The following is a 26,651-nucleotide window of genomic DNA, read 5'->3' on the forward strand; positions in this document are numbered from 1 at the left end:
AGAAAAAAAAAAGAAAGTAAGAAAGTAAGAAAGAAAGAAAGAAAGAAATAAAAGAAAGAAAGAACGAAAGAAAAGAAAGAAAAGAAGAAAGAAAGGAAAGAAAAAAAGAAACAAAGAAAGAAAGAAATGGGAGGGGTGCCGATATCGCATCCACCCTAATTCCTGTCCAATAATTCAATTCAATTCAATTTGCATTTATTTCATTTTCGATAAAAACAATTATAAAGCAAGGTATGAGAAACAATATATTTACAAGCAAGAGTAAACATGAAAATGAAATGGGGAACTGCATAAATAAAGCCAAGTGGCCTTGTGTAAGCGCAGTTCCCAAAACATTAATAACATGACATGGTATAGAGAAACAATAAGATAAAGAATTAAACATGATATATAAACAAGAAAAAAATACATTTAAAAAAAACATAAAAAGGTGTCAATCTACAAGACAAAAATAACTATAGATATTTAAGATATAGGAACTGCTTCAATCTTTTTTTGAATGACCTAACCGACTTGCTTTCAATTACATTTCTAGGGGTGGAGTTCCAAATTACAGGGAAATTATGTCTTACACATTTCATTACGTTATTAGTTTTAACTGGCCATAGGTGGAATGAATCTTTAAAACGAGTATTGTGATTTTGTATCCGGTGATTAAGGGTAAACATTTTATGGATATTAAGAGGTAGTTTATTCTGGAAATAAAAGAAACCAATTAATGCAATAGAAAAATAATACAAATCATAAATGTTAAGAGACTTTATTTTTCGAAACAGTAATAAAACCTGGTTTATCACATTTTATGTACTCAATTTTGTTCTGTTGTTTTATTAATGCAAAGTTATACAGAAGATAATAAGTGATATTTGAATAACAAAATGAAATTAAAATTCCTGATTACAATTATCCGGAATTGAACAGAGAGTATTTATTTCGTTGGTTACAAAAGTAGCACCCTTATAAAGGAAAGAACAATAACGATAAATAAGAATAATTGCTAACGATGATGAAAGTTTTGAATATTAGATAAAGACCAGTTAATTTGACCTTGACCTCGCAGTATGTACTTGTTATACAGTCATGTATACACACACATATTTTAGGTTTGTCAAATTTTTCCTGAGCCAAACAACCCTCATTTTGGAGTGAAAAAAAAACAACCCAACTCTCTGTGCAAATCTTTATGAATATTCAATGAGCAAGCTGATGATGTCATATCCCCATTTATTCGTTTGAAATTTATTACATGAAATTATATTTATTCAAATTTCATCCACCAAGAATGATAAAAATTGTCAACTGATTCCTTGCTGCAGCTTATAAAGGGAGACATATACACACTAATTATGATTTCATGTATAAAGGAAAGTGGGGACATGACATCATCAGCACATCACCTAATGAATATTCATGATGACGTGCATAATTATGCATGTAACTGTTTTCACAAAATATCGCTAAAATTTTAATTGAATAACTTCGTTATTTGTTATCAGATTTTGATGAAACTTCCAGCGTTATACTCGGTAAATTCCACTCTATTCATTTAGGTATAATCATTTCAAACTCGGATAATCGCTTTGATAGGGTAAATTTGAGTTGTTCGAACAATCCATCTCTTTTCATTATTCTTTCTTCCCTTTCTTTGAATTATTTTCCTTTTCTTCTCTACTTGAAAAAGACATAGGGTGATCACCCCTACCCCGGCTCTAGCCTCGTCCCTGCATTTTTCAATAAAAGTTTATTTTCTATAACAACATATTATTCTTAATATAAGAATCCGACTAATATGTTGATCAACAGGTGCTTACGACTTCACTGGCGGATGTAATTGAAATTCCAACCAAAATCTACAAACCCTGGGCTACAAACCTACACAAACACTAGTTCACCTCTATGAATTCACGAACGGAATCAATAGGGGCAATGATCGCAGATTTGGCAAACCAGACTATATAATTCTGGCGCTTCGCCATTGCTTTGCAAAATAATATGACGTCAATAAATTTCAGAGCAAGTGGAATTAATTTCCTAGGGGAAAATAAACATAATAGCCATTAATGAAACCCACTATTGATGTATCGTTGGATATTCAATAATCTTATTAACACATACAAATGAAATGTAAAGCTAATTTAGTAAATTTTAATTCCTATAATACCACAATCTTAAGTTTAGCATTGACTGTAATACGGTTGTGGTTACCATTTAGATGATCTGTGAGAATAATATTGATGGAGGGCTTCAAAAGATTACTGTTGTCGCAAATTTCTTGCGAAAATAAAAGTCCAGTTTCCTGTCAAAACTGACACCATATGCCCAATGAAATAGATGTCATAGCAATAAACCTGAAAAGAAAACCATTTTTTTGGGGGGGGGGGGGTCGCCTCTACTAGTTTAATGAAATGTCTGTCGACAAAATTTTCCATGTACAGTATATTTAAGGGGTAGTCCGTGCTAAAAATAGTTCTATCTCAATAAAAAGAGGAAACTTTATTCATCAAAATTTTATAACCAGAACAAAGTTATTGAATTTTAAAGTCAATCAATATTTTGCGAAAACAATAATTTGCGATTATTTTGGGAACACGACATCATGAATATTCTTTGGGCTGAAAATGCCATGTCCCACTTTTCTTTACCCCATGTTATTAACATGATATCATAATTATTTGATATTTTCATACATGTCTGTATGATATGTCTCTCTTATAACAAAATAAATTTCATCAAAATCGGATGTAAAATTAGAAAGTTTTGACATTGAAATTTTGCTTATTTTTCACAAAAAATACGCAAATGATAGAGACGATGATGTCCCTCACTCACTTTTTTGTTTTATTGTTTGTATTATACAATATTTCAAATTACACATTTGATAATAATGACCAACTTGATTGAACCACAAAATTGTAAAAACATTGAAGAAGACTCGCTGACATGATGGACCTAAAAGGTCATACCCTCCATTTAAAGCAATTTCCCAGCCAAACGTAACTATGTATAGTGGTTTCAGAGGAGATTGAGATTTATGTTGCTGTCATCGTTGAATGGATGATCCATATCTTATCATATTGCTCCATAATTTAAGCGATGAGACAAGACAAGACACAAACCGGGTGTAATGCCTCATTCACATGCAGGGTGAAAGCGATTCCAGATCTATGCAGAGATCTCTTCTACGTTAAATCCGATGATGATGATGATGATGATGATGATGATGATGATGATGATGATGATGATGATGATGATGATGATGATGATGATGATGATGATGATGATGATGATGATGATGATGATGATGATGATGATGATGATGATGATGATGATGATAATAATGATAATGATAATAATAATAATAATGACAATAATAATAATAATAATAATAACAATAATGACAATAATAATAATAATTTTTCAATTTTAATTTCATTTCAGTCCGGAAGGAGGTCGTACTATATCCCCCGGAATAATAAGAATAAAGGAAATAATTATATAAGCCCCTCTATTTTGGGGAGTGATTGCATATAGGGGTAGGAACATAGGGAAAATTATCATGGTTATTGAAAAGAGACGACAAGAAGGCTTATCTGCAACTACGCAAATGTTAATACTAATAATAATAATGATGATAATGATAATAATAATAATGATAATAATAATAATAATGATGATAATGATAATAATAATAATAATGATGATAATGATAACAATAATAACAATAATAATAATAATAATAATAATATTAATAATAATAATATTAATAATTATGATAATAATAATAATAATAATAATGATGATAGGCATTTATATAGCGCCGTCTATCTAGAATATTATATTACGAGGCGCGTTGTTGTTATCATTATTACCCCCAGCTTTAGCTCGAGCTGCCTTTTAGCGCCTATATGCGTTCAAGGAAATAATCCCGCCAGGTACCCATTCACCTCACCTGGGTTGAGTGCAGCACAATGTAAAGTTTATGTTCAGTTCAGTTCGAACGTTTTTATTGCTCATGTATCAAATGAACAGTTAAAATATTATACACAGAGTGGTGCATAAATATTAAAGTAAATTGGCAATAAACCTTAGATACGTATACAAAATCAACAGCTTGATTACACGTGATGTATAAAACATGCGAGATATTGATATACCCAAACGATTATAACATAAAGCAAGTAATGTCAAACTGCTACAAAATATGCTCAAAGAGTAACGCTATGTAAACAAATCGGGAAATCCTCACTTTCTGAAGAAAAAAATTACTGTTAAACGGCGCAATAAAAACCACCACCACCACCACCATACACACCTGGCTCCGGACCTGGCTGCGTTCTCATGCAAATATATGGGGGTTTGGGGGTAAAACATTACTGTTTTTTTTCTCGAAACAATGATGATAAAATATACATGTAGTTTTTTATATATTTCTATTTCATCTTAAAATGTGAATCGAAATCAAATTTCACCTATTGGAGAATTTATTTTTATTTTTAAAAATGAAGGTAAGGAATGCTAACAAAAATGTAAACACAATTGCTAAAAGAGATAAAAAGGCAGTGTCGGTGGGAAGTAGATAGCCGTTTTAAATGGACCATCGACGAGAAGTCTTGATAACAAATTTTGATAAAGCTACACATCACTCAATATCTGTCTGAAAACACCTACAATGAAAGTGGGCGGTCTTATTCTCCACATTGCAGTTGGGTACCGTCGAAGAAAGATCGAAAACGTGAATAAGTTCCTTCCTAAATTTAGAAACGCCTAAAGCAATTTGAGATACGATCATCATTCTATATCCATTAAAATGTTCTATTTTTAATCATCTAAAAACGAATACGACACACCAATGTGGTATTTTGTTTTAAAGTTGGGAGTGGCTTCCAAAATAATATGAGAAAAAAATCTGACATATACAGTGGTGTGGATTATCCACTCTTTTCTATTTTCGATTACCCCCTCTTGCTCTACGTTCTCTTTCTTCCTCTTTCCCCCTCCCTTCTCTTTATAGAAAATAAAGAAAAAAAGTACATAATAATGAAACCGTACATATTCATAATGTATAACCATTAATTATGATCATAACAAAATATAATACTTTCAAAGAATTATAAATTTTATGTTCTTTGGTAGAGGTACCACTTTTCTCAAGAAGTATTCATCGCCCTTGTTTTATAGATATATGATTTCCACAATAAAACGGAACAAAAATATATCAAAATGATAGCAGCTGTAAATGAATTGCAAAGTTGTCATCACGGACAATCAAATCTGAATTATATTTCTGACCTTTTTGTTGTATAATTGTAAGTTTAAAACAAGTTTTTCCCCAATACACAATTATCAGAATCCCATGCTAGTAATATCTACTGAAATCTCACTTATGCATGACTCAATCAACCAACTGTTTCTCATTTATATGTGAATAATTTTTTAAGTGTATATACAATCTTCAAATGTAAGTAATAATCAATGTAAACATTGCACAATTAGTCTTCGGACTACAGCATTGTATTCTGTTTTTATATCTAATAAACCGAATTGAATTGAATTGAATAGTGATGATCATAATTGTTACACATATAATGATTATGATAAAGGTTGACTGAGATATTATATGGCTGCATCATAAAAGCGCCGTCTGAAAGTCACTTCAGCACAGTCTCCAAGCTGCCTGTTTTAATTTTGGAAAGAAAAATTATCTGATTCCCAGAAAGTGTGATCGCTTTGGATATCTGTCTAAATTTATCCCGAGTGGGAAGCAAAAATAAAATGTCCAGAGTCATTCTCGTATGTGTCACTTTCTGTTAGTTGAGGTTGGATAACTCCTTCAATTTCCCAGCCTTGATTTCAATCAAAATTGAAGACCGAATTTCTACAGTTGATTTTTTTCTCTCTCAAATTATGTTAGAACATTCGAACATTGACGCACATGTAAGAAGATTTGGTGTTTAGCCAACGAAAAACATTCATGTTTGCTTTGGTTGTATAGTAGGTTATTTTGGTGATTTACTTCGAGTCGATGGCAACAAAGAAAGTGACTTTTATCTGTATCCAAGCGAACTGCAAACATTATTTATTTGTTTGGATTTCAATGTGACATTATACTTTTACAGAAAGTTTTAGAAAGTTACTTTGCTTTCCAAAGTCTTTTGAAAGTGAAATAGGAACCCCCAGAGTATCACTATGATTGTGAAAAAAAAAAAAATAAAGTACAAAATTAATGATTACACTATCAGTGAAACATTTTGATAACCCCAATATATGCTGTTTGCTTGATAAAGAACTCTTCTTTCTCATGGTACAAAAAAGTTTTGAGATGTGATAGGTGTAATAAAATTGGAAATGCAATCCCTAGCACGTCCATATATTAATAAACCAGAATCTCAGTGACCAATATTCCTTGGTCTCTTAAAGTATGATGGAATAGGGGATGAGTACATCCTCATTATTATTTCCATCCTCAATCATCATGATTGAGAATAATGCCTAAAACTTTTGTAAGACGATGGCATTTTGTGTGTGAGTGTGAGGGGGGTGTCAGTGTGTGTGGGCCGTCGGGCACTCTTTCTTTCCCCTTCGCTATCCCTTTCCGTCATTTTCTTTGTTTAGACGATTCCCCCACGGGGGAAAACCCACATCTTTGCGTTACTATATACACCCCAGTACCCCATAATTCGCTCATCTCTTCTAAATTTTCTCTCATTACTTCAGAAATGTTGATGGGGGGAAATGGGGTGCAACTCTTTCACCACAAAAATAACAAGTGAGAATAAAAAAAGACACATGAGCTTTTGAGGTAGAAACCATAAAAACCAGTCGCATGACTTCAAATAACAAAGCTGAGATTTTCCCCATTTCCATATTCCTTATTGGCTTATGTTAATTTGAGGGGCGATTCTATTGATTTAATGACTTCCCCGTCCAACCAAAAGCACATATGATTTTGTTTTACAGTGAAGAAAGAAATGAAGCGGGAGGGCGCTTGGGAGTAGGGGAGATCGGACGGGACAAACTCTTAAAAGCATTATAGTTTAATCTTACCGATTATACTCATTCATGATAAGGACTACTTATTAAAAAGAAAGTAAAAAAAAAGAAGAATAATAATATTATAAACACTTACTGTTATCATTAGAATAATAGGATGAGAAGAGCAAAACGGGGAAAAGTTCATAAAAAAATAATGAAATTATTTAATTCTAAATTTCGGTAATATTTTGTGAAAATAGTTAAATTCATGTCGCCATGAATAGGTTGGCTGAATATGTAATTTCCCCATATTCCCCTTTCCTTGTGATCATAATTATATTACATGAAATCCTGATTATACCACATTTTTATACATTTGTGTAAAATACGTCTCTCTAGACTCTCTTGTAACAAAATGAGATTCATCAATGAGTAGTTTACATTGTAAATCAGTTGTCTTTTTTTTTACAACTTGAAGGCCAAAAATCTGAAAAAAAAGATGGGAGACGACACCGTCATATTCAAAAGAACATGCTTAGAAACGTTTCAACGAAATAATGCAAAACTTTATTTCGTAACTTTGTTATTATCAAATATCAGATGTTCAAGATAATACTAATACCACCACTAATAATAATTAGTGGTGGGTGTCAAAATTTGAGACGATTCAGATTTTACACTGAGGAGAGCATGGTTTTGAATGATGAAACTCACTATCTGACTGACGCTAAAACTAATACAATCTTCATAATCTTGTCGGAATATGCTTATAGCCATGCTGGTTTGAAGGACATTGCGTGGGAACATCAGGAAAGAAGTCCCTCTGTTAATGCACGAAACAGGAACTTTGAGAAGGCCCCAGTTCCTACAAATAGAGTTCGGTCAGGGGAAGAAAATCTGTGTAAAAGAGACATTGTGCCCAAGATCCCAATTAAACTTGACAATATTACCACACAAAATTAATGACATACACCCATATTAAAATTGACAATATTACCACACAACATAGATTACATATACAGTCATATCAAAATATTGCTACACGAATATTTGACGTCTTAGGAGCAGTTGCCATAGAGACTGTGCTTCTCAGCCAATCAAAACGAAGGAAAGTTCTCTTGATTTTTTTTCACATATCGTGTAATCTATTCGATGAGTTTTCCGTAATAATCGCGTATCTTTTCAGAATTCATTATCACAGAGAAAAGATGTTGTTGAAAATTTGTTTTTGTTTCAGATTGCCTTTGTGTTCCAAACTATTTCCTAATGTTTCTCATAGGATAGAAAAAATTAGGATAATACAGTGTATCGATCAATTTTTCCTTGACCTCCGTAAGATTTTAAAATGAAAAAAAAAAACAGTTAAACATAAAATAAAAATAAACTAGTGTAAACAAAGAAATACATGTAGGCCTACGTAAAATGTGTATTTTTACCCCCAAATTCGCATAATACATGAACGCATAACTATTACATTTTGATAAAATATTTTTAAATAAAGATATACTTTTTCTTAATAAATGTACGTTTTTATCTACTTTCAAAATTGAAGAAATTATTGAAAATTAGAAAAAAAACTCATTCAATCGACAGCGAAGCTCTGTATGTACCGATTAGTACCAAGGTAGTTTGATTTTTGCGATAAATTACTGGGATGGGCCGAGGCTGGAAAGAGAGGGGGGGGGGGGGTCTAGGCGTAAAAAAGAGTCATCATGGTCATGGGGTGGGGTATTGACGGCCCGGGCCCTTTCCTAGATAGCAGAGATCGATCCATGGTTTAACAATCTATAAGATGAAGAGCAAGAAGAAGACCTAAATAAGTTGACCTTTGAGACAGATATCTTCAGGAAGATCGGATGTGGCGATTGGAATGACCTTCATGACGTCATACTAAAGGTCTATGAGAAGGAGATCGACGGCCATGGAAATATTAACCTTAGCCTACTTTTTTCGATATCATACCATTATTACTATAAAACGTATTAGTTTAATGAAGAAAAAGAAATCCAACAAAATTAATGTAACATCAAGTGCAGCACACAAATGCAATATATTCTAAATATCTTTGAAGAGTTTTTTTTTTTTTTTTTTTTTGGGGGGGGGGAGGGGGGCAAATATTTTCATCCTCATTTTCCCGGATTGGCAGCTCAAAGGGATAAAAGCTAGACGGAGGGTGTAGTCATGAAGACTTAAATTTATGTAGGCCTACATTCTAACTTCATCTGTAATTTTACAGACTTTCAGGGATTCCGAAGGCGTCTACATGGATCCCTCCCCCTGATCAACCCGGACCTGATCCGAGGTGGTCCCGCGTTTAAGTATATATGTGACCGGGACTTATTAAAGGTTTCTTTTATTTTTCTTTACTTATCGAATTCAACCGGTTTTTAGGGTGTACTTTTCATTTATAAGTCTTCATCTATTGTCAGAAATGATGTAATATTATACAGATATTGCCTACCTAGAGTTTGAATATAACATTTCCTCTCCCCGACGGAGTTATATTTTTCCCAATGGATTATGTTATGCCCGAAGCGCGCAGCGCTGAGGGAAAATATTATCCCGAGGGAAAAATATAGCTTCGGAGGGGAGATGAAATGTTATTTATTAAAACGATAGACCAGGCAATATCTGTTATATTATATAGTCTATGTGGATTCGCCATCAGAAATTGCATTCATCATCTGGCTCAAACCCGAAATTCTTGCTACAGCTCTGATCCATCTACGTCATAATAGATTTTTTTATAAAAATACATCAAGCGCGTTCTTCATGCAATCGACGCGTTAACATTAGCGCGTACATCAAATAAACTGCCTTGTTACGCAACTTGTATGCAGCGAGTGACGTCACCTTAGTGAATATAACGCCGCAATTGACAATACAACGCAGTATATTCCCTGAGGTGACATCAAAACCTAGAATATAACAAACGCGATCCTCGCAGCTATGGTCACGTGATGACGTATTGACCTATCACTGATTCGAATCTACTTAACCTATGTAATATAAATGCATATTTCAAACTTCAGAACTTAGCATGCAGAAATAAGTACACATCAAAAATTGCAAACATAGCATAAAAATGTTACAAACATATGGGGCAAAAACAAATGAATGTGACAGAATATCTGTCTAAAAGCTTTATAATAAACAGTGATAACTAAAGTAATATTATTATTATTATTTGTTTGGCGTCACCTGTGCCTGGGAGGCGAAAAGCGAACTGATTCACTATGACCCGCAGGTCTCTCCTCCCGATATAACTGATTGGGGGGAGTGCAGGTGGACCACTACACCGGAGTTTCCCCCTACTCTTATACGAATAGTGCAGTGGGTTCATAAAGTGCAAAGGTGGTGACTCTCCTCTACACGGGGCCTCCATTTAACATCCTATCCGAGGGACGGAGAGTTTTCCATTGTAACATAGCCTGCATCTATGAAACATGGGAGAGACGTTTACACACAACGCACTGGCTTCAGTCATCCGCCTGGGGTGGACTTGAACCCATGATCTTTGTTCGACGGGCAGACGCGTTACTGACTGAGCCAACACCGCTCTCAAATTAATCATATCAATTACTTGCGATTGTAAATGACGAACACTTAATTATAACAAAAATAAAAAACCGATAAATTCAATCTAATTTCATTTCCCTCAAGAGGAGAATTTATTAGCTGAACAATTCAACTAAATCTGTATTTACAAAAGACAATAGGTAAATCTTTATTACTCTACATGTAACACCAAATATGATAGGTTTGTTAAAGAATCGTAATGTAGAATTCTATTAGGTAATACTACCACATCAGAAGTCAATAGTCTGGTCGGAAAGCACATTTATGCATTCAATGTGAATGAGGTCATTCAATATCAACCAAACCACCTTTGATCAATGTACAGTGTACATCCAACAATATATTGCCCTAGTTAAAGTATTTTTTTAAATTTGAAATGCATCAAGTCTAACAAGTCAAGTTGGAAGGGATTCCATTACGAGAGAAACTGTCTATCAGAATTCATATATTAAAGACATTTCACTGCCAACATCTCATTGGAAATCTTTTCAATATGTTAAGAAAAACAAAATCATGGATTCAAATAATTCACAAATTTCAGTACTTAAGCCCAAATATAATAATTTTACTATCTCTATTTCAGAATGCATTCACACTATCATGAAATTACCCAAAACTATTTAGAAGCATCAGAAAATGTATTCATCCACATTCTGGATAATTTAGTTAGAATTCATGATACAAGTGAATTTCATGGTGGTATGGGTGGATTGTATTGAATGTGAATTGTATGGTGAATTGTATGGTGCTATGCATAAATGCATCTTCAAGATTGTAATGCTTTTTCAACTAGCCTCTTGTCCTTCATTTACAATGGTGGCTAATTTTATGTGGTAACCATACTCCCTTCCGAGTGGTGTAACGACACAACCTACATGTTAACACTATCGCTATCCCCTTTCAACTTTATATGCCTTCATGATTACATCATTTGCACAATTGAAATAAAACTTTACCATTGCAGATACAGCCCCTCAAAGGTGTTATAACATGAAGCAGGATATAATGATAAAACCTGGGGGGGGGGGGGGGAGATTTCACAAATGTCACACTTAAATTCCCAGTAACTTGTGTGCGGTGTAAAAGACATCACTACATTGGTCAAACCATGCTAAGATAACATGCACTACTGCGTATTCATCAATAGGATTCCATGTTACACAATCATGTGCGCGTTGGCATTTAAGCATGACTCTAAGTCATTCTTTTTGTGAAACACCCCCCCCCCCTCTCTCTCTCTGGGGAGTTAAATCTGACTTAAAACTCCTGCTCAATGCTCATTCACAGAAATTTAAATTTGAAATCTCATGGATATATGAGTGGTGGTAGAGTGCATCCCATGAACGCATTCCGAGTTATGTGGTGATATGTTATACTAGTATACCACAGCAACTGAAAATATTAATAGGAGAGTGAGCAACAGTTACAACTTGAATCTTGTGCGTTGCATTCCATGGGGGAGATATTGTGACCATCAGGTGTACTTAATGAACAAAAAGTCACTTTCTTTGTCTCGCCTACAAAAAGAAAGTTTGTGCAATTATCTTCTTTCCTTTCTTACTTTTTTTCTGGATACAAAAGTGAACGAAGTAATTTAAGATTCTGGTAGCTCATCAAGTTGTATATGAATCTTGATGTGGTTATTAATAGCTGAATACCCCTAATGACAAATTGAAAACGTACATTGATAGCATATACATGTATATCTCATTTACAGGAAAAATATTAATATAAAAGGGGGGGGGGAATCTTCAAAATGATACAGCTCTCCATTAACTCACATCATGGGATTTCTTTCGTCTTAACTTATTTATAAATAAATTTTGAATCCCTGCAACACAGATTAAGAAATTCAAGTCTATAATTGATATCAGTCCTACATAATAACCCTCATTATCAATATTCAATACCAATTTTTTCATATAATAAATCATTTTATACAAAGAAAAGTGCAAAATTACAACCAATCCTTAAGTAAATTGAATCTATCTTGCATTTGTTACACATTATCAATCTAGGAAAACATATCATTAACATCTTAACTTCTAGATGTGTGAATTTAGAGGTAGAACAAAAACTTCTATCTTCTTTGCAATCAAACAGTAAATAAAATACATAATCATATAAGACATGGTTTATCATTTACCATGCTAGTCATATCATGCTTTACAAAACTGTTTGATTTCACTAACAGAGTGCAATATAATTGGGGATCACATCACATCATAGATAGCATATAAAATGGTTTTCATGTCAACATATGGAAGGATGTCCCTTAATGTCTCACTTTACCACAATTCTCAGCTTGATCTAAAACAAATCCAAAGGAGACCGCACTGGAAATAATTCAGTTTGGTATGCTGAGGCATAATAATTTTTATTCTACCAGATTATTCACTGACCAGACAATGTATGCTTGATTCATAGGGATGTATCTAGCTTCATTTAAATAATCAAGTATTTGAACAACATTTACTGGATGTATACTGCGCATAGGCGGCGGAAGCGGGGGGGACATGTCCCCCCCTAAATTTTTAGTTGATAACCTTTTTTTTTTTTTTTTTTTGCTTGTCAATTTTTTTTTCCTGCGTCCCCCCTAAAATTTTTGGTTGATAACTTTTTTATTTATTTATTTTTTTTGCTGGTCAAAATTTTTTTTCGGCTTCCGCCGCCAATGATACTGCGTACAACAAAATTCACACGATATCCACAACAGGAAACAACTGAACGATGGGCAAAACAAAGCCAGAAATAATGCATTTCTCGGGTAATACAAAGTGTGTATATATTTATTTCATAATGATGATGTAAATGGAGCGCACATGAACACCATTCATGAAATGATCTTAAAGAAACAAAACAAAACGGGAGATGGGTGATGGTAATAAACTAGGTTCATATTGCAGAAATATCTGAAACAAAAAACTCACTGGATAAACAATTTATATTCCACAATTTTCATACGCTCCCCATCGTTTCCAAATAAGCATTGTGAGAAGACTATAAGCCTTGAGGGCTTTCTTGGGTATCACAGTATTCAATGTAGCACACCCAAATTTAAATTAAGATAAGAGAGAACACAACATTCTACTTCGGCAGGAGCATTCAGAAATACACAGTTAACCCGGCACAACACACACATTCCCACTTTAAAGCAAAAGACATTAAAAAAATAAGCACTTATCATTGATGACGTGACAAAATTATCTTGTAACAATATGCTTTTCGGGAAGCAGTAGACATGACTTCATGGAATATGGTTTCATATTCACTGCAGAAGGGTGATGGCAACTTTATCTTTGTAGTTTAAAATATACAGGGCCAAACCTTAGACCCCTGTTACAAAATGATTGAAGTAGCCTCCATCTTTTACCATAATTTGAGTAATAATCAACTCACTGTTGATAGGAAAGTGACAACATTTATCAAACATCTTCGGTGAGACGACATTTATGAAATCTAATCCAGGGCCACATAGTTTTTATACTCACCATAGCTTCTGTGGTGTACTGTCAAACTTGCTTTAGAAACCAGCTGTGTAGAAAGACCGTCAATAAAGACCACAACCTGGTTTCCTTATGATAATATTCTCTATCAAAACATGGTTTGAAGGGACATGTCCGTCAATTAAACCTTTTGGACTCCCGACGGTGGTGGTTCTAGACAAGTTAAAATGTATATATGTATAATCCTTCGTGATGTTCTGATGGATGCTTGTTTAGTAAGACCGGACGGCCGGCGGCACAGAAGCACAGTCCTGTTGGTCTAGGGTCTCATCAATGACTGGTCTGTACTCCAGCTTGACCTGTTAGACGGGAGAGAGGAAGAGAGAGAGGTGTAAGGGAGAGCAAGAGAGGACACAGGGAGAGAGAAAGAGGTGGGAAGGTCAGGGAGAGAGATTATTATTCATATGGAAGTAACTTGCAGACACTTCTCATAATAACAACAAGTGGAACGCCTCTGGCAGTCTCGCCTGCATTACGCAATTTAATATAGAAGCAGTGCTAACTTTGAAAACTACTATAAAATAATCATTCACAAAAACATCATTCATATAATGACATAATACCACGTTCATTGACCATAAATGACATTTGAACGGAGACTTAAGACTGTCAACTACACCCATGTCCACATTTCATTCACTCTATCCATAAACTTTCAAAGTTATGATGGCACTTCAACAATTACCCCAACATGGCCTAAGTTTATTGACCTTAACTAACCTTTGACTTGGTTTTGTGACCTGAAACTCACAGGGGATGTTCAGTGATGCTTGATTACTCTTATATCCCAAGTTTTATGAACTAGATCCATAAACTTTCACAGTTAGGATGGTAATTCAACAAATACCCCCAACTTGACCAAAGATCATTGACCCTAAATGACCTTTGACCTTGGTCATGTGACATGAAACTCAGGCAGGATGTTCACTAATACTTGATTAACCTTATGTCCAAGTTTCATGGACTAGGTCCATATACTTTCTAAGTTATGATGTCATTTCAAAAACTTAACCTTCGGTTAAGATTTTGAAAATAATTTTCCCAACATGGTCTAAGTTCATTGACCCTAAATGACCTTTGACCTTAGTCATGTGACCTGAAACTCAGGCAGGATGTTCAGTAATACTTGATTAACCTTATGTCAAAGTTTCATGAACTAGGTCCATATACTTTCTAAGTTATGATGTCATTTCAAAAACTTAACCTTAGGTTAAGATTTGATGTTGACGCCGCCGCCGTCGGAAAAGCGGCGCCTATAGTCTCGCTCTGCTATGCAGGCGAGACAAAAATGATGAATAAATTGGGATGCCCCTTTTGTTATCTGTAGCTTTATAGACTTCCCATATCAGAGAGAGAGAGAGAAAAAAAACATATTTCATTTAGGTGCTTGTGATATCTTATGACCATCCTATACAAGTTTTATTGAATTTGAATATTCATTAAAGTTTAAAAACAAGAAAAGATCTTCAGCCTTAACCCAGTGACCTGAAGTAACATGAATGCTGATATATTTGATCATCGTGGCCTAATTTAGTGGGACAGAAACTCACGGATTTCAAAATATCATTAAATTTCAACGTCAAACTTTCATGAAGTGAAATAGGATATGAGAAACAAATCATGGGCAAATCAATACCATCTAAAAATACAAGACTAAATGTCCAATATCATTAGCTTCCCTGTGATTTAATTTTCAAAGTTTTCTCAGTCAATCCTTCAGAATTTCAACTTCAATAAGCCCATTATAAATATTGAATTATCCGGCAACTTCCCAAACTGGAATAACTTATGTAATTACGCATGATTCATTGTTAATAGAGGAATCAGAGCAACTAAAATGGATAAGTAGAACCAGATGCAAAGTTATTTGAAATGATTTATACGGTGAGTCAGGTGTTACATAAAATTGTTCTTGAAATTTCAACTGACTTTACGTACAACTTGAACACTTGTTGCTGCAAGCCAGCTGCATAGAGATGTATAATTTTTCAAAAGAAAGTGTCACCGGTCATGTGTAAAGCAATTGTAAATTACAGACAACTTTGTGAAACACCCACCTTCTCACAAAGTGGTAACATATTAAACATGCAAGTAAAACAAGTGGAACGCCTCTGGCAGTCTCGCCTGCATTACGCAATTCGATATAGCAGCAGTGCTGACTTTGAAAACAGGTATTGAATAATTATTAACAAAGGAAACATTCATTTGATAATAAAATACTATGTCCATTGACCCAAAATGACCTTTGACCATGATCATGTGATCTAAGATGTGTGCAAAACAATAATTTATACTTGATTACCCTTATGTATATGTTTCATGAACTAGATCCATAAACTTTTTAAGTTATTCAAAATCTGTATGTTTTTTAAAAATCCATATTTTACTGTTCGAAATAGACATTAGAAATGTAGAAATGGAATACTCCGAAAATTTGTTTCGCCCAATTGATTGTGAGCCTGGCAGGCCAGATCGATGAGGCTCTATCCCTTCAATTGTTGAATGCCAAAACAGGGTAGCAGCAACTCCTATCTTTTAATGTCTTTTGGTCTGACGCGGCCAGGGTTTCAACTCCCGACCTCCCAGTTGTGAGACAGATGCTCTACCAACTGAGTCAACACACCGGTCTAATTATGATGCCAATTCAACAAATACCCCCGACATGACCAAAGTTCATTGACCCTACATGACCTTTGTCATGTGACCTGAAACTCGCACAGGATGTTCAGTGATACTTGACCAAACTTACCTCCTAGTTTTATGAACTAGCTCCATAACAATTCAAAGTTACAATGAAATTCAACAAATACCCCTAACATGCCCAAAGTTCAATGACCCTAGATGATCTTTGACCTTAGTCATGTGACCTGAAACTCGGGCAGGATGTCCAGTAATACTTGATTACCCCTATGTGTAAGTTTCATGAACTAAGTCCATATACTTTCTAAGTTATGATGACATTTTAGAAACTAAACCTTGCTTAAGATTTCGATATCGATTCCCCCAACATGGTCTAAGTTCATTGACCGTAAATGACCTTTGACCTGAGTCATGTGACCTGAAACCAAGGCAGGATGTTCAGTAATACTTGACTGCCCTTATGTCCAAATTTCATGGACTAGGTCCATATACTTTCTAAGTTATGATGTCATTTCGAAAACTTAACCTTAGGTTAAGATTTGGTGTTGACGCCGCCGCCGCGGTCGGAAAAGTGGCGCCTATAGTCTCGCTCTGCTACCCAGGCGAGACAAAAACAAGACCTACCTCTCCGGTCTGTTCATCCATGTATGACATGGTATGTTTTCTCCAATGTTCTGAACTAGGTTTCTCCTCTTGACCTTCAAGGGGTTTCTTATAATCATACTCATCAATACGATCCTGTATGCAAAGAACAGAGAGAGAGAGAGAAATCAAGCATTCAATCATTGTTCATTTCAACTTAAAGGGATGAACTATCTTTATACGAAGTGGAACAAATCTGCTTCTGACAGAAATATTTTTTAATATCTTTATTTTTTATTTTTGGAAGGGGGAAAGGGTGGCAATACAATAAGCCAAGTTATGGATGAAATTTGAGCATGTGCAGATAAAACCAGCTGGTATTAGAATTGCTAGAGGATTGTTTGACATATCAACATGGAATATAAACTGGGTTCCAAAAGAAACTGATTGAACTTTACAAGGGCACTGCACTAATTCCACAGTCAAACTGAACTACATTTTTTACACAGGCTAGCTTCAATAATCTTTTCTAAGCACATGTCAATAATGAAGAGACTGGTTCAATCACAGAGAGGCTATAGCCCCTCACATCAACTGGTGTCAGAATCCAAAGTCGCAAAATGGCAAAAGAAAGATAAATGAAAATGAGATGGGTTTTAAATAAAGCTTGATCAGTCTCTTTTGGTACACAATTTATGAGAACTGGGTTGCAAGCATTGTGGCTCATTAAATATCAAAGGCAGGTTAATGGAATATGTCATCTCTATACGCATTCAGAGATTAAATGCGCACTTTGGGATAGATTACCATATTGTACATATATCTCCGGATATCTGAAGGTAACTGTGGACAAGAGTTAGCCATCAAGAGATTTAATCATAGAACAGTAAGTGTGGCTAATTGATTTCTAACCTTGAAATCCTCTCTAGCATGGGCTCCCCTACTCTCTTTCCGTGCATCAGCGCTGACCATGGTCTGGACCGAGTTCAACAAAAGATTCTGTAGTTCAAGAGCCTCAATCAGATCTGTGTTCCACACAATGCCACGATCAAAGAGCTAGGATAAGGAAAAAATATCAGATATTTTCTAAATTTTCTGATTTAATGTGCCCATCATTATCTATTCACTCATTTTGTGTGTATCCTTCAGTCAAACATGTCTATAATAATGACATGTCTTTAGTAGCCACTACATTTGTCTTCCATTTAGGAATATGTGTTATATAGGCCACATGTCTCCAGTTGATGCCTTTTCTCTTTCCTTTGTGTGGCCTTAAAGGGATGCTCCAGGCTGAAGATATTTTTATCTCAATAAATAAAGTAAAATTCAGAGAGCAAAATGCTGAATATAGAAAACTACATGCATCTCTCCACATCTCTTACATTTATTACTTAGGGTATCTTTAAAATTAATATTTACTATGAAATTAATCTTGTATATATTTCCAGATATCTAATTCAAATTATAAGACATGAATTGAATGAATAGTGATCATATATTTCATTAGGTTTCATATAGATATATGACATGAGTATGAGATCCAAAACCACTACTAGATATCATCAAGGCAAGACATAACCATATTGCAGTAGCATCAGTCTAAATGACAGATACACATGCTCTGTTATGGAAAATGTACATTCTTTCCCTTGCTGTATTTTGCGAGTGTAACACAACCTAGTCTGGATCTAGCCTGCCGACACAAACTCTTATTAGCAATTTTACTGACTGGTTGGTGAAACAAAAGTCTAGCACAAGTTCTAACTTGATTATCGGGTTTATCAGGCTACACAGTACATAATTCAATTCAGCCTTCGATAGTCTTAGTATTCAGACCTCTTATATGTGTGTAATGATAAATATAATGGCCTGTGCCTTTAAGCTAGTCTAGACCATGGGAGCATTTCATTAAAATAAATACAGATTTTCACTGACTATTGTTTGTTATAAGCTACCAAAATCCTTGCATCTGATTGGCTCAGGGCAAATTTGTCAGTGAAAATTCTTTCATGAAAATATGCCATGGCAGGTACTAAACTAACCTTGATGTTATCTAGGTTCTTGTAGACATCACTGATGAGCTCACAACCCTCTGATAATGTCTCTCCGGTCCTGAACACTGCTGCATTGTTCTGCATTGTCTGTCCACAAATAACATTCAGTTAAGAATTGGATAATGAAGGACACCGTCTCAACATAATTGTTAAAGGGTTGTTTCATATCGTAAGAACTACAAGCACACCCCTTAAAAAAACCCATTAATTAAATTGAAGGTCACATACATGCACAAAAATGAGCATGCATGAAACTAAACCCAAATTATTGGTGTAACTCCTCTGCAATGGAGTTTGTTTTCCATGATATACTTCAAAATTACCATGGACAGAATATGATGGATCACAATGGTTAGTCCATCTTCCCATTTTTTTATTTTAACGAGAGATAAATTATTACACATCGCATTTCTAAACGATATTAAAGCTTTACAGCAATGTCACATCCCATCTCCAAAAGTTGTATTAACTAAAAAACCAGTCAGGAGACTACTCATTTAATACTTCATATTCAATAAGAATTTCATGAATAATAAGCTACAACTTAATTTACCCTTTCGTTTTCATAAGTCCAAATACCAATACATACATAGATTGAATTGATGGCACGGGCAATTTCAAGGAAGTTTTGTTTCCAAGGATTTTATGACAATGGTGTAATTCAGTATTCAATGACCAAGAGACATCTACCGACACATTGCAGACAAGTTAATCATGCTTTAAAATACATTTCAATGGATCTCAGTCGGATATGCAGACTCAGTCACGAAGGGAATGGGTTCAGACATATCCAAACTTGCATATGCAACAAAGATGTTTCAGTACTATCATTATAAACGTTTTAACTGCAGAGTGGATTTGGTGCATAATAAATTATATTCATTCATTAGTTTACTGAGAAATTCAAAATAGTGATTGTGGTCTCCGATCACTTTTCAAGAGTTACTCTAAGCTCCTTGTGGAGATCAGCACCTCATAATTGCTGTATGGAGTCTATGGAAAATGCATTTAATAACATAACCACAATTAATTGGCAATACTTTGATAACATTGTTCTTACTTTTTGCATCTTGAGCCTGAGTTCAGCAGCCTTGATATCACCGTCGGCATACCTCAACTTATCAACATTGGCCACCGAAGCCTCACCGGCATTCTATAAAAAAACAAAAGGAGAATAAATCCAATAAATGACAAGCAATATACTATATTATCATCTATATAGAGTGTTTTAAAATGCGTATTTCGGTCAGCATCAACTGCCTGTGCAGTATCAGAGCGTATTCCTAAAAAGAACCAAAATCCGAAGAATATCCCATAGGCTCCTTTGCAAACTTTGCTATTGAATATGAGAGCATATTCAACAGTTTAGGGCACGTGCGCGAATGGATGAAATATACAATGTGTACAACAATGAAAGCAATGCGATGCCCAGCATAGAGCACAACTACGCTCGATGACGTCATAATGAACCACATGCAAGTCGCATGTTAACAACCAAAATTGATCCTATGAAGTGATCATGCCATAATAAGTGACATGACTTGTTAAATCAATTTGCTCCCTTTTTGGGGGGGATGGGGGTGGGATAGATGATAATGATTATATTGGATGGCTTTATTTCATGGAATACCAGACATATTCTTCTCGTTAGAGCCAATAAATATCCCACTCATCTGCGATTCGTGGAATATTTTCCTGAACTCTTGGAATATTTCTGGTATACCATTCTGAGCCATCCAATATAATATAAGTATTAACTTGTATTGTTTATAATATTCACTTGGTATACAAGAAGCAGTTGGTCTAGTTCTCAATGAGCTAAACCCAGCGGTGTGTTGGCTCAGTTGATAGAGCGTCCGTCTCACAACCGGGAGGTCGGGGGTTCAAACCCCGGCCGTGCCAGACCAAAAGACGTTAAAAGATAGGAGTTACTGCTACCCTATTTGGCGTTCAACGATTAAAGGGATAGAGCCTCGTCGATTTGGCGCTGCACAGTGGCTGCCGGGCCCACAATCAATTGGGCAAAGCAAATATTTGGAGTATTTCATTTCATGTCTATTTCGAACAATAAAATCTGGATTTTTTGGATTTGGTGTGAGACAACGATTCAGATGAAGAGTCAGAAAACACTAGCCAACCATTCATGAAAGTCCCAAGATTTTGCCCCTTCCAATGAATGCAATAAATATAATACTACACGAGAGAAAGTAAAATGGCATGTAACAACATAAATGTAAATGTAATTAATGTAAAATTGTAAATGTAATGACTTTTATGAAATGAGAACCTACTTTCCTGTTCAGCATTTTGTGAAATGAATAGTCAGATACTTTCACAATATGTTATCAACTCCTGATATATTTGTATCTGACTGGCTCAGAGCAAATTTCTCATTGGAAATCAGAGACAAGATGCTTATGAGACACACCAGACAACCCAACATTTGACTCCTGTCTTAATTTCTTCGAGAAAAAAAGGGGTCCGAAATAGGGAGATGAAAAGGTTTTATATTCACAATAATGTAGGAACAATGACTAGATTTAGGGTTTTGTTTACCCTTTATATTGAGCTGAATGAACAGATTTTTATAGGAACAGATTAGATAAAGGATCCAGGTCCGGAGACTTACAATTATGAAAACTACAATGGTGACAGGACTCAGCTGCCAATCACAATTAATGTTCTTCTGGTAGTTACAATAATGGTTACCAACATTGTTAAATCTTGATGAAACACACCCTTGGTGGTGAGCCTTACCGCTTTGATATCTGGGATCAGGTCTCCTGGTTTGTTCTCTTCCGTGATGGTGTGGGCACAAGCACGTCCAAAGACAACCAGATCCAGAAGTGAATTAGCTCCAAGTCTGTTGGCACCATGGACCGAGGCGCAGGCAGCCTCTCCGCAGGCATACAGACCAGGAACAACCGTGTCACCATTCTCATCACTGTATTCCAGGACCTATCATATATCATATGGAAGATGTGCATGAATGTGGTATTGTTACTCCACATTTAACTGACCAAATGCAATCTAGGGTAGGACCTTAACAAATAATGATTTCACTTTTGTGTGTTTAGCTGGTAAGCAGTAAGAAACAGGCAAAAGTCTGATCTAAACTGGCTTTACATCTTCTGCAAAGCACTTATCTGGTCAAAGATATTAAAATGTACATTTGCAAGACGAGGAGCAACTGTTCTGTGCAAGAACAAAATATTTTCTTCTTATAGATTACCGAGTCGTATGGTATATGGTATAATTTGCACATCAGTCGGTAAGGCATTGATTTCCATACTGGAGGTAAAAAGTGAGGTTTTGAGTTGCTTTGAACTTAACCCAACAAAACAAAACAATAGAGCAAAAATACTGTAAGTAGTAAATTTGCATATTCATAATTTATGCAAATTTGCTATACACATAATTAAAGATCAAAATTGATTTATTTTACATTTGGGAAACACTATTCTTCATTATTACTCTGTTTTCATGTATTTTTCCACTAAATGAACTAATTAAGAAAATATCCCTAAAAAGAATAAAATATGTTTTTATAAATAACTTATTACCTAATTATTTAAAAAAAAAATTCAAACTATCAGATTCAGCATATGAGGATCTATCATCATGCAAATTGTCAAGACTCTTATATCAATAGGGGGGTCTCTCAGGCCCACCCACCCGAAGTATTTCCATGGAGCAAATTAGCTCAGTTCAGAAAAGTTTAAAGAGAAATAATGTTCAGGGCTCCGTAACACAAAGATTAGCAATCAATTGCTAAAATAACTGACCAATCAAGATCAATATTGCATGTGCATTTGGCGCGAAATACCAGGAACCAATCAGAAGTGTCCTCTCATATTTGATATTCATTGCTAATCTTTGTGTTATGGAGCCCCTGTAGATAATTAAAATAACTATTAGAAGATGCATGTGCATCTGGTTTCATAGGCTAGCATCAAGGTTACCTTAATGATAAAGAATACTACCCATAATAATAAATGATGAATGATATGATTGCAACATGTGCTGTTCAATTTGGTATCTTAACAGTTTATTAATGTTTCACTTGGCTTTCCACAGCTAAACCACAACCTTGACCAGAGTTTAAATGAAATCAGAGCTATAATACAAGCATTTGTGTGTTCATGAGGTTGGAGTTAGAATGATGCTATTCATTTCTGAGAAGTTTTTTCATCTCGAGTCAAGTACTGACCTGTCCCTTGTAGTTGGTAGGCACACCGCCCATGTTGTAGTGGACAGTCGGGAGCACCGGGACTGGATCCCTGGTCACGTCCACACCAGCGAAGATCTGGGCAGTCTCCGAGATACCAGGCAGTCTGGTGGCGAGCTGCTGGGGTGGTAGATGGGACAGCTGCAGGTATACATGGTCCTTGTCCGGTCCACAGCCCCTAGCAAGTACAAGAAAGGATGGTGTACTAGTAAATCACTTTTAAAGGGGGAGTGAACTGTGTGTGGTCTCTCATCGACTGTGTGTTATAAATACATAGTCTAAATATATATAGTTTTCAGATATCTACTAATACTACGGAGAATAAATGGACCTATAATTGTATTTGTATAGAGAAACTAAAATGTTTTGAGAGGAAAAGTAATTGTTTTGCTACTTGGTAACATGAATACTGCGGTATAAATGTATTGAGTAGTTAATTAGCATGTTACTATTCAAGTGGGTCTACATTACGAGACTACACTAGCATTATGGGTCAGGAAACTGGCCAGGTATGAGTAGTTGAGGACTTGAGATGACGCTCTTGGTTCGTATCTGCTTTAAGACCTTGGTCTATTATAGACATCAAGTCATCTTAACAAAAAATACAGCTGCTGGATGGGACAGCAAAATGGTCCACAACCCCTGGAAAGTACAAGTATAATCTGGGGTGCATTTCATCAACATATTCATCCGAGAAGTTGTCAGAGGTGACATCTTTCCTTCCTTTTTATTGGCTGAGAAGCAGAGTTACTAAGGTAACGGTTGGATGAAATGGGACTTGCATGAAACACTCCCCATGAGTGTTTTGCAGGTGAGTCTGTTGAAATCAAATCTCAAATCAAATTAACCATGAATATCAATGGAGAAAAGGGGAACCAACCTCGTGGTCCTTATAAGTGTTTAATAAATAAAGCAGGTACTCACCTTCCTTCTCTGATTTCAATAGTCATCGACCTCGAGACAACGTCCCTTGATGCAAGATCCTTGGCGGTAGGAGCATACCTTTCCATAAACCTTTCGCCTTCACTATTGAGGAGGTATCCACCCTCTCCTCGACATCCCTCTGTAATCAGACATCCTGCTCCATAGATACCTAGTAAATACAAAATAACGTATTCAAAGCCTGTCTACGGACAATCACATGGATCTTGCTGATAAAATGATAATTTTCCTACATACCGGTACACTTGTCAATTTCATAGTTCGATAAAGTAAGCCAAACTTCATGAAAGAATCAAATTTCTGCAGCTCTTTTGACATGTATGAAATCAAATTAACCATGAATTGTCAGCAGTATCTTTTTCACCATGATATTGGCATGTCATGTGAAGCTACTTGAATTCTTAGCTACGACTGCTACAGTACAGTCATGATTTTTTCAACTTTTCATACAATATTTCTGAAATCATAAAATCGTTTAGAGTCCTATCCCATGTTTTGTTTTGTGTGTTAACAAGGCTTATTTAAACATGGCACCAATAAGCTAAGCACCAAAACTCAGCATCATTGATATGAGGCATCAACAAATGTTGGGCAGAGTTAAATGACTTTTATTTTGCTGCCCTTTTTTTCATATTGTGACATTTAGATATCATATTGTGACATTCAGATATCATATTGTGACATTCATCAGATATCATATTGAGACATTCATATATCATATTGTGACATTCAGATATCATATTGTGACATTCCGATATCATATTATGACATTCAAATGTCATATTATGACATTCAGATATCATATTGTGACATTCAAATATCATATTGTAACATTCAGATATCATACTGTGACATTCAGATATCATATTGTGACATTCATCAGATATCATATTGAGACATTCAGATATCATATTGTGACATTCAGATATAAAATTGACATTCAGATATCATATTGTGACATTCAGATATCATATTGTGACATTCAGATATCATATTGTGACATTCAGATATCATATTGTGACATTCAGATATCATATTGTGACATTCAGATATCATATTGTGACATTCAGATATCATATTGTGACATTCAGATATCATATTGTGACATTCAGATATCATATTGACATTCAGATATCATATTGTGACATTCAGATGTCATATTGACATTCAGATATCATATTGTGACATTCAGATGTCATATTGACATTCAGATGTCATATTGTGACATTCAGATATCCTATTGACATTCAGATATCACATTGTGACATTGAGGTGTCATATTGACATTCAGATGTCATATTGTGACATTCAGATATCCTATTGACATTCAGATAACATATTGTGACATTGAGATATCATATTGACATTCAGATATCATATTGTGCCATTCAGATGTCATATTGTGACATTCAGATATCATATTGTGCCATTCAGATGTCATATTGTGACATTCAGATGTCATATTGTGACATTCAAATATCATATTGTGACATTCAGATATCATATTGTGTGGCCCTTTTCATTACCTGTGGGGTGGAATTGGACAAACTCCATATCTTCATTTGCTAGCCCAGCCCTCGTAAGCATAGCTGTCCCATCCCCGGTGCAGGAATGAGCCGAGGTACAACTGAAGTATGCACGTCCATAGCCACTGAAAAAAAAAAAATAAATAAAACAAATCATGCATATATCAACTAGAAATCACATTGCTACTAAAGTTCTAATTTCTTAATAATTGAACATTTATACTATAAGAGAGAACAACACTAGAAGAGACATGTAAGTATTGATCAATTATGTCACAGATTACTTCATCAAATTTAAGAAAAATAGGGCTCAGTAACAGAGGATGGCAGTCAATGGCAATGACCAATCATAATCATCCTTGCAAACGCCTTTGTGTTCATAACACTGATGAGGAACCAATCAGAATGGTTCTCACAAACTTTGGTGTCCTAGATTGATTATCTTACCCTGTAGCAAGGACAGTGTTCTTGGCCCTGATCCTGTGGATTGAGCCATCTTCCATGCAGAGCGCCACCACACCGCGACACTCCCCTTCTTCCATAATCAGATCCAGTGCAAAGTACTCAATGAAGTATGATGTATCATACATCAGTGACTGTGGAAAGGAAAAGAAGATTCATG

At 35.1% G+C, this 26,651-nt stretch overlaps 1 protein-coding gene across 1 annotated transcript in view; it reads right to left on the reverse strand.

Annotated features, from left to right (window-relative positions):
* Positions 1 to 10,616: 10,616 nt before the first annotated feature.
* LOC129261773 (succinate dehydrogenase [ubiquinone] flavoprotein subunit, mitochondrial-like) overlaps positions 10,617 to 26,651 on the reverse strand; it is a 28,455-nt gene continuing 12,420 nt past the window's right edge. Inside the window, exons 7-16 of the mRNA XM_064101411.1 lie at positions 26,477 to 26,625; positions 26,030 to 26,154; positions 24,486 to 24,654; positions 23,544 to 23,739; positions 22,091 to 22,291; positions 20,394 to 20,486; positions 19,322 to 19,420; positions 18,192 to 18,335; positions 17,322 to 17,435; positions 10,617 to 14,356 (exon numbers count right to left, since the gene is read on the reverse strand). Of these exons, the coding sequence (XP_063957481.1) occupies positions 14,270 to 14,356; positions 17,322 to 17,435; positions 18,192 to 18,335; positions 19,322 to 19,420; positions 20,394 to 20,486; positions 22,091 to 22,291; positions 23,544 to 23,739; positions 24,486 to 24,654; positions 26,030 to 26,154; positions 26,477 to 26,625 (1,377 nt within the window). The 3' untranslated portion in view covers positions 10,617 to 14,269. The remainder of the gene's footprint in view (positions 14,357 to 17,321; positions 17,436 to 18,191; positions 18,336 to 19,321; positions 19,421 to 20,393; positions 20,487 to 22,090; positions 22,292 to 23,543; positions 23,740 to 24,485; positions 24,655 to 26,029; positions 26,155 to 26,476; positions 26,626 to 26,651) is intronic.

The sequence above is a fragment of the Lytechinus pictus genome, chromosome 1 (genome assembly GCF_037042905.1).
Source record: "Lytechinus pictus isolate F3 Inbred chromosome 1, Lp3.0, whole genome shotgun sequence".
In the NCBI taxonomy this organism is placed as follows: Eukaryota; Metazoa; Echinodermata; class Echinoidea; order Temnopleuroida; family Toxopneustidae; genus Lytechinus; species Lytechinus pictus.